This window comes from Gracilinanus agilis, chromosome 1, assembly GCF_016433145.1.
Source record: "Gracilinanus agilis isolate LMUSP501 chromosome 1, AgileGrace, whole genome shotgun sequence".
Classification (NCBI taxonomy): Eukaryota; Metazoa; Chordata; class Mammalia; order Didelphimorphia; family Didelphidae; genus Gracilinanus; species Gracilinanus agilis.
Genome location: NC_058130.1, coordinates 178912623 through 178922817, shown reverse-complemented (window position 1 = coordinate 178922817; position 10195 = coordinate 178912623). Strand labels below are relative to the sequence as shown.

The window sequence follows — 10195 nt, the reverse complement described above, 5'->3', positions numbered from 1 at the left end:
CTGAGTACAAATAATTTCAAAAACAGAAGTAGCATACTTCTCAGGGGTTAACTGGCTTCCAAGGTAAGAGGGAAACTCCATGTGTATGAAATGTTGCCCTCCCCTGATACACACTCATGCTGCTGTTAAGAAGAAAATGAGTAAATACTGAGTAATTAGTTGTTTGAGGGGGGGGAGGGTCACCCATTCCTTTATTCATTTATTTCCATCATCTTTTGCCCTTTTCTACCTGCCATCCCTTCCTTTGCAGGGGAACTCATGATAGCTCCAATAACTACGTTTTTTTTTACTGTCTTTGCGAGGGCCTTATTCACTTCTGCTCAAACAGTATCTGTTTCAGATTGAATGTTTTCTTTGTCGATATGGAGGGTCCACTTGTTGTCATGTTTCTGATTGGAGGTCTGAAGGATGAAACTAAGTGGGAGTGCTGTTTGGAGTGCCTCGGTGCCCATACTACTTTTTTCTGACTTCTTTATCCACTGTTTGCAATTCTTTTAGGCCATTTCTATTCCAGTGATATAAAATTGGAATTTTTGCAGGTCAACAGGCTATACAGCATACGACTAGTTTGAAACATGTTGCAAGGACACTGCTCCTCTGGTTGATCACACCTTCTAAGATGTGCCACGGATAGTCTTTGATAACTTCATCAACAAGCTCAAAGTCAACAGCAGTAGGAGAATTTCTATCGATACATCTGCTGTGCTAATTCTTCACCAAAAAGAAAGTAGTCTTTAGGTTTTGCTGTTGAATGGATCAAGATGAGTAACATATTAACTATTTGTGGATGGCAAGTAATTTTGCTTTGTAGAAAGGTGTACATAATTATTTTAGTTTTCCCTATCCCAATGTGTTCATCCACATCTAAACCAAAATGTAATGTTGAAAGGATGAGAGAGGAAATAGAGAGTCTGGTTTTGTTTTGCAAACAACCTTGCACATCTGTATGATGGCTCAGAAGGGAGAGGGAGGAGAGTGACCGAGTCAAAACCCTCAAGACTGCAAAAGGCTTGAATGTCATAAACATTGAGATTATTAACTGGCTCTTGGATTTCTACCTTTGTGAATGAGCACATAAAACTGGTTTTATGGGCAAATTCAGTAGACAAATCTCATTTTTCACTTGTGTAAATTATAGGAAGTCTATTCTGCAGTCCTCATGGTTTTCCACATTTCTTTCTTTGCCCCATACAGAGATACAATAATGTTTTGTACAAAGATGGCAATAACTAAAGGGGAAGCTCAAAACAGTTCACATTTGGTTACAGAAAAAAAGCCTGAGTAGAAGTTTTTTTTGAACGTTTTACCCTTTCAATAAAAAGATGATCTCATTAAAGGGTAAAACAGGGCTTCTTGGCTGGGATAAAGAAATCTACTATATGTGATATCTTCAAATCCCTTCTTTGTTTAAAAAAAGAATCTAAGCTTTCTAGGAAGGTGCTTTTTCATTCAACAGGCATGCAGAACTGGGTTGGTGAGTAATGAAGACATAATATCACTTAAGACAGAGAAGCATACCATACCTTCTTCATAGATAGCTCTGGAAAGATAGGTAATTTCAAGGAAAAAAATTATACATTATACTGTTAGCATTACAAGAAACTTCAGGAATGAGGTGGTGGTGGTGGTTTTTCTTTTCTTTTTTTTTTTTTTAAATAAACGTTTCTAGTCATATCAAATGCTGAAATAAATATGACACCAATGAGACATTACTACAGTTCATCTTGTTTTGAATATCTTTTGAAATGACCTCATCTGCTGCTGTTAGATAAATCTGGTGGGTCAACCCAAAATTAACAAAATGAAAAGAGAACTTCAGCTGAATGCAAACAGTTTTCTGGTGGTGGGTTCGACATAACTACGAAAGCCTTTTTTGTATCTGTCTTTTGCCTCTTTCTGGACAAGTGTTATGGGTCTGAAGTCTAACAAAAAGAATAACAAGAATGTCACACAGAAGTTTCTTCAGTTGGCTGCAAACATGGAGCAGCATCACGAAGGTATAATTATGGTAGTCTGGTGTGAAACTCTGTCTACATCAATTTCCTTTATGCCCAGTTGTTCCTTATGTACAGCATGAGAGATGCAAATTTGAATAGAGAACTAGGTTTCTTTCATTTTAAGAGACAGAAACAATACTTGATAGGATAGGCTACTACCCTTTCTTAAAATTCTTGCTGTTTCACAAGTATCCTTCACGTAGCTACCATTTAGTCCCTATAGCTTTTTGAGGGACCACGAATGAAAACGGAGCAAAATCAGCTGCGTCACTGTTCAGAATGGTCTGCTGGCTCAGGAGGGGCAATCTCGCCCTCTGTCACTTTATAAGTTTCCGTCTGTGTGGAAGCCTGAGGGGTGTAGGTAAAAGAGCGGAGGCTGTGTGGGTCAACTGGAGGAACCAGGGTCAAAGATTCCACACTCAGTGCATCTGTAGTGTCATCAGAAATGAGAGAGATGGTGGGCTGCTGGGCAGGAATCAGGCTGGGGGACAGGTTAGCAGTTTCCACTTCTGAACTCTTTCCAAGGCTCTTGCTGGGCTTGGAAGTTGTAGGGATTTCATTAACAATCACCACTTGGTCAGGAAAGATCAGCTGGAGCTGCTCAGGAGGTATAGGAATATCTAGTAACAGAAAACAAAGAAATATTTAACATGATACTATTTTTTTTTACTTGAGGCCCTGAAGATTCTACGTTCCCTCTTGAAAATGGCTCCCTAAAGATTACTACATGAGCCATATTTTAGAATATACAAGAAACAGCCTATTTTAAAATATGTGAGTAACTTGTCTCTAACAACTTTTTTATACATTCAAAAGTGAGCATATCAAAACACTATTTCTAGGTGCAATGCAAATCTGCATTACTATGGCTACGTAAGTGTTCTGGAACATATACAAAATTATAGGTGGATAATGACATTGTAACAACACTGCAGTGCAGAGACATGGATGTGGGTATGTGGCTGGATTCTGGCAACACCATCCAGAGCACATTTTTAAGGAAGCAACTACCTCTAATAAACCTACGAATATATTTCAAGTCTGTATAATGACCATTTCCAGAAACTCAATTTGGTGAAATTTTCTCAGGGTTGGCGTGGGAGGTCAAACTATGAAATCACTGAGAATTAAAAAAAGGCCTAATTCTGCAGAACTTTTCAGCTTATACAAACCCTGGAGTGTGGTTAGTTTCACACTGGTATACATAAGTGCTGAGTTAGCAATCAGAAAGGGACCTCTAATAGTCAAACTCCATTACTAGAGTGATTATTCTCCATTGGGACTATGGAAGAGAGCCATTTCAGGGGAAAGGAGAGGCTTTCCACCTAATGAAGTTATTTTAGGAGCTGCAATTTCTTTTTTGGTACTTTTCAAAATGCTGATTAAATTACAGACAAATTACCTATTTGCTTTCCAGTGAGTGTTTCACATATACAGAAATACTCAATAAGACTGGAGTTCATTTTGAACATATCTTCCAGGGTTCCAGATGATGGTAATTTAAAAAACCATTATAGGGAGGCAGACATTCTGCTAGAAAAAATAATTTTTATTTATATGGATCTTCATTTCATGGATACCATTTAATTACACTGGCCAATCTGTCGAAGGGCCCATCATGAGCTTTAGTTCTGATGATGCACTGTGATCTTATGATGATTTAGAAATCTATGTTTCAGTATGATTTCTGTTAGATTTAATCAAACAAAAACAAAACAAAACAGAAGCAAAAAACTAAAGCTCTAGCAGAGGAGAGAAAACAAAACAGTGTATAGAATGGAAACAGGAAAATCCTGATTAATGACCTCTATAGTTCAAAGAGAAAAAACAGAAATAAAAAAATTATTTCTGGAAGTACCAATGCATATTTCTTCCAATAATACTGTCAATCAAAATGTGCTTTTAACTTGATTTTTTAAAATTAAAAATTAGCCATTAAAAGGAAAAAAGGAAAAATAAGTGTCTTGGCTTTAGATTTTGTCTTGAATAGATATGAGAGGTAGCAGGGCAGTGGTGAGCAATAGTGGAAAAAGTGATTCAAGGCAAACCAAAGACCAAGAAATGCTGAGCAAACACAGAGCATGAATTCTGATTTCTCTGAATTTCAACTAACTTGTTCTATTTATAAGAGGCTTTGTGGTGGTCCCGTGGTTTGAAATACTTGAGCATATATTCCAAACTAGCACATGTCTACCAGCTCTTCACTTCATATTATTTCCCTCTGATCTAGGTTAGAGGCTAATAATACATGTATAATTTAGGGGCTGAAAAAATGTTTTGCAAATGACTAAAAGACTGTGCTTTTAGGTAATCCTAACAGCATAATGCAGGTACAACTCTCCAAATTCTTATTTGATGGTTTTCTGCTTGTTGAATTTTGTGTTTTAATGCAGCTTTTATATGTATGTATATATATATATGTATATATATACGTATATATATATATATACACATACACATATATACATATATATACAGAAAAAAGCTACTTAGATGTGGCAAATATCACAGCCCAGATTTTTTAACAATGTCACAATTGAAGGTTTTTTTTTTTTTTTTTTTTTTTTAAATCCTTACCTTCTGTCTTAGAAGCAATACTGGTTACAAGGCAAGAGAGTGGTAAGGGCTAGGCCGTGGGGGTAAAGTGACTTGCCAAGAGTCACACAGCAAGGAAGTGTCTGAGGCCAGATTTGAACCTAAGACCTCCTGTCTCTAGGCCTGGCTCTCAATCCACTGAGCCACCCAGCTGACCCCAGGAGGATTCTTTGATAATAGGAACAACAAATGATGTTAGAAATTTGCCACAAAAATACATATTTATATTTTTTAAAACTTGTTCAATCTCTGGAAAATGAAACCGCACTTAACAGAAAAATGGTTTTTCACCTAAAAATCACTTCAATAATCTGCCTTTTAAAGGAATATTCTGGGGACAGCTGAGTGGCTCAGTTGAATTAAGAGCCAGGCCTAGAGACGGGACCTGGTCCTAGGTTCAAATCTGGCCTTAGACACTTCCTAGCTGTGTGACCTTGGGCAAGTCTCTTAATCCCCATTGCATAGCTCTTACTACTCTTCTGCCTTGGAACCAATATACAGTGTTGATTCTAAGATGGAAGGTAAGGATTTAATAAAAAAGATTTTTTAAAAAAAAGGAATATTCCCTTATTCTTCCCTAACAACATATTCTTCCTATTTTTAAACCAAACATCTCCTTGATTGTAACATAATTTTCTCAATACAAGGATGAAGGAGAAGAGAACTTTGCTAGGCTTTCATAAAAGGGAATGAGTACTAACAAGGACTAATTTCCCTGCCAATCTGCAACTATTGCATCCTGGATGTGCCTGCAGCAAGTCACCATAATGGCTGAGGGTTTTTTCTCAGTCCCACACAGTATTGTGACTATGGCCCAGGAAGCACTGTACTTGCAAAGGAGACTGGTATTTTAAGAGTTTTGGACTGAGCAATGAATTTTTCATTGGTTTTATCAGGCATTTAATATCTACCACATGACAGTGTTATATATCCTATGGATACTTGCTAAATACTTGTTGCCTGAGGGCTTGGAATAAATGACTGATTTATTTTCTTATGATTATTTTCCCATGACAGAAAGGTATTAGAGTAAAGCTTCATAGAAAATCAAGAAAAATGCAAAGTAAGGACAAGAGAAAAACCCAAAGGGAAAAAGCTTTTAAATAAAATGAAGTCAAAATATTATCAACAGACAAAAGAAATAATAAACTACTAGAACACAAATTAGAAGCCACACAAGAAATATAATTTGCAAAAAGTTAAAATGGTTAAGTCCACAATAAAGGCATTAGCAAAGATTGTTGGTCCATAATCAATCTAATTGTCTAGTAGTATGAAAACTATATGTAAAAGGGGGAAAATGATGAGCACATTAATATTTATAAGAGAAATTGTTACTGAGGTAGGACTCTTGCTATTCTAATTATATTTATGACTTCAAGTAGAACAAAAAAAATTCCATAATATTTGATTGCTTAATTCTAAATTTTCTCTCCTCTCCTACCCGTTATCTCCTGACCTTCCCGTACCCACCCCCTGCAAAAAAGGGAAACAAAAACTCCACACCGAACTTGAATTGGGGTAACCCTGAAGAAATTCCATTTGGAAATTTAATTCTATTTCGAGTAAGCCTGTTGGTGGATAGGTTTGTGCCAATCTTGACTTTGACATTATATTTCATAGAAATGGGCATCATTCCAGGTCTGCACAAGTTTGGCTTAGAATTGAGCTTGAAGTACTTTATTGGTCTCTAAGTATTTCATCCTACTAACTAGACAGAGCCAAAAAGATAATTTGAAGAAAAGCTTGTGCATGAAAGCTTATAAAAAGCCAATTATGATGAACTGTACTGAAGTTTAGAATGACGTTCTTAAATCATACAGCCAAATGCTTTCAAAGTTCTGCTGGTTGATGCTTTTTTTAGATAGTGTGTCCCACCTGTACCTGAGCGAGTCATGGTTGTTAGTATGGAAATACAGCATGGCTTTGAAAGGCTGGGAACTCGTGAAGTCTAATGGAGGAACCTGCCTGAATTGATTTTGCGTGAGTTGCCGTGGCAGCTGCTGCTTGAAGACCTAAACCCAGTGTCCACCATGACTGTCAGCCTCCGACAGACTGAACACTCGCCGTCGTCCTTTCCTGCCAGACCTTACTAAAGGAAAACACAGCGACAGATCATAGGAAGCCTTTAACAATGGAACAGAGAAAAAGGAAGTGGGAATGGACACAGAATAAATGCTACAATACCAACAACAAAACAGTAAGAGATGCAGTGTCACATTTGCTCATAACTGCTGGTGCCTAGTGCTATTTATGAAGTCATGCTGAGCATGCAGATTAGGCAAAACTATTGAAGAGCAAAATGATATCTAAGAAGGAACATATCCCCCTCCAGTCAGTGTAAAGACAAGGAAGCATCAGGCCTGTTGGAAAGGAAACAAGATTTCAGATCAACAATATCTAGCCTAGGTTGCAAAGTTCAACAGACTCAAGAAAAAAAACAAACCAAAAACGCCTCGTGGATTATTTTAGATGTGAACCAGCAGTTAAGAAATGATAGTTTTACATATGGGACGGTGTGGGGAGGTAGAGCTGGGGGGCGGGGGGGGATGGGAAGGGCCAGCCAAACCAGCTGAGTGAAACAAGCAAATTTTTGACACTGATTAATAAAGCAGACATCGATCAGTGTCCCATCAGGAAAAGTACAACACTTCTCTGATGAGCGAACCATTTAAGCCAGAGCCAGAGGGTAGGGTTTATGTGAATGTCTTTAGGTAATATGGTAGACTAAAATATAAAATTTTAGGGCTGGAAGGACCTTTGAAATCAACTAGTACAAACCCTTCATTGGCTCAGAGGCATGAAGGGATTTGCTCAAGGTGACACAGCTTGTCAGTGGCATGGGGAAGATCAGAACTGAGGCTCTTAGCCTGTGCGTTTTCCAGTACACTTAATGCTGATGGGTACCTGCATTACCTTAAGGGATTTTAAAATGAGTACCTTTTAAAAAGCAAGAGCAAAAAAAAAATTACTTCAACACAAGGGCTTACAATAAAATATGGTGCCATTCTAAGTGTTTGTAAGAAATGGTTGGTGACATATTTGTGACAAAGGAAAATTTCATATGTAAGATTTGAACCCTAAATTAATAAAATTAAGGACTATGAAAAGAAGCACTTTCCCCCCCTAGTTGTCTGTCCTCAAAATGAAATTAAATCATATCCATCTTCATTTAGAAATAATCTGAACTTTTTGGGTTTCTTTTGAAATGAAAATTTGGAATATATTGAAATTGATGATTCAACTAGGCGAGAATAGCCACCTGGGAACAGAAACCATATATAGTACAGACTCATGGTCGCCCAAGAATGGTCTGTTAACTTGTTTATATTAAGCCACAGACATTCCAACCTATATATACCTAAAAAAACAAATAAGCAAATATATATAGGTAGTTCAGTGGATAGAGAGCCAGGGCTGGAGACAAGAGGTCCTGGGTTCGAATCTGACCTCAGACATTTCCTAGCTATGTGACTCTGGACAAGTTCCTTAATTCCAATTGTCTTGTCTTTACTGCTCTTCTGCCTTGGAACTGATACTTAGTAAGGTAAGCGCTTAAAAAAAAAGATGGTTCTTTCTTCCTATGTTTTTCATGTTATTTTCTCCATATATTTGTTTTTTCACAAAAACCTGGGAGAAATTCAGATGAAGCTGCATTTTATAGCTTAACATCTTTAAAAACAGATATTATTTAAAAAGAACATGAATTACCTTCAATATCCCATTTCTGCTTCATCACAAAGTAGACTTTTCCCTCACTTAGTAAGTAGCCCATATAAATACACATTAAAAAAACTCCAAAAATATGAATAGCATAATTTCTTTTTCTTTCTTAAATAAACAAACAAACCCTTACCTTTTGTCTTAAGACTGATAGGTGTAGTAAGGGCTAGGCAACTGAGGTTAAGTGACTTGCCCAGGGTCACACAAATAGGAAGTATATGAGGCCACATTTGAGCCTTAGGTCTTCCTGATTCCAAGCAGGGTATTCCCTTAGTATGTCCCTTAGTATCAATTCTAAGACAGAAGAGTAGTAAGGGTTAAGTAATTGGTGTTAAATGACTTGCCCAGGGTCACAAAGCTAGGAAGAGTCTGAGGCCAGGTCTGAACCCAGGTCTTCCTGAATCTAGGCCTAGTGTTCTATCCACTGTGCTATCAATGAAGAAAAAAACTCAGTAAAAACCATTGACACATATTTCTAAAGGCCTTATATTTATTTCTACTATTAGGTCTATTTCCTGCTTTCTTGCTGTATAATTTTTGCTATTTAAATTTCTCAAAAATTGAAAAATACTCTTCAAAAAACAAAAAAATGCACCTAATTTCATATTTGTCTTAAAAGGGATCAAATAAAGACTATTAAACGACTTATGTTGGGCTTATCACAGACATAACTCTACATGACTCTTGGCTTTCAGCCTCTCTCATTGTAAAAAAGTTTTAATTTATTTAACAATAAAGTGTTTTGCTAACCACCGATCTTTTTAGGGATCTCAAAGCACTTAGTTTAAAAGGCAGAAGAGCATGGAAATTATAAAACATTAATAATTATCTTGGTGCACTGCTTTTACCACATTAAAAATTTGGTCCTAAACAGATATTTTAGTGTTTAATACTCCAAAGGAGTGGCATCTTCTTCCTCCTAACTTCATTATTGTAATACTGGCTTCCCAGTTGATAGGGAAATATTCATTTTTAAAAGGCTATATGTATTGCTAAATGACTATTACATGCAGCATTACTCTTTGATACGATAAAGAATGAAACTGAAAAGATCTCTAGTGGACTGTAGGAATGTACAGGCAATGTAGGGCAAGTTTCCAAAAGAACTTGTCTTCAGCTCTAAGTACTGAACTTAGAGTTTGCAAACTTGCTTGATCACAGTGGAAGAGATGAATAAGCCTCGGTGCTTCTAAAGTAGCCATTTTCAACCTTTTCAGTCTTTGAAAAGGTCGACTCTTTGTAAGACTGAAGAGCTCCATGGATCATTCATTAAGCAATTTTTAAGGGGGAAGGAGAATATATGACCACAATAACACATTTTTCTGAGAACAGAAAAACACCAAATAGCATGATCAAGGTGGGCTAGAGGAGGGCAGTGAGGCTTTATGAGGATAGACAAAAACATTAGAAAGGCAGACATAAAAGTCTATAAAATTATAATGTGTAGGAAGAGAATGAAAAATGAATTGGTTTCCCAAATTCTAAGATTCTAGAATAAGTGGTCCCCCATAAGGTCTGAAAGAATTAAATTTAGGACACACAAGAAAAAGTATTACTTCAAACAGCAGATAGTAGAGGCAGAAAATAGAATTATGTTCAAAAAAGGTATAAGCATGAGTGACAGACCTATAGTGGGTTATCAGATATCTTTGAGATCGAGCAAGGGCAATCATGTCCTTTCCTGGCACATATTTTGGCCATAAGTGGGATAGGACCATGAGTTTTAATCATGTGGACGTTTCATAACACCGCATTCATGGAATTTTTGCTTAAGATTATTAATAATGTCAATGTTTTCTAGATGTTCAAGTTTTTACTTTTTACTGTGAGTTTCAATCTTCAGTGAAGGGTGCACTTTAAAAACTGCCCTTCACTGTGTT

At 36.8% G+C, this 10195-nt stretch overlaps 1 protein-coding gene across 2 annotated transcripts in view; it reads right to left on the bottom strand.

Moving 5' to 3' along the window:
- Positions 1-1441: 1441 nt before the first annotated feature.
- Positions 1442-10195, bottom strand: part of CLEC16A (C-type lectin domain containing 16A) — a 220957-nt gene continuing 212203 nt past the window's right edge. For both annotated transcript variants that reach the window (XM_044659037.1, XM_044659040.1), the window contains exon 23: positions 1442-2617. In XM_044659037.1, the coding sequence (XP_044514972.1) occupies positions 2265-2617 (353 nt within the window). In that variant the 3' untranslated portion in view covers positions 1442-2264. The remainder of the gene's footprint in view (positions 2618-10195) is intronic.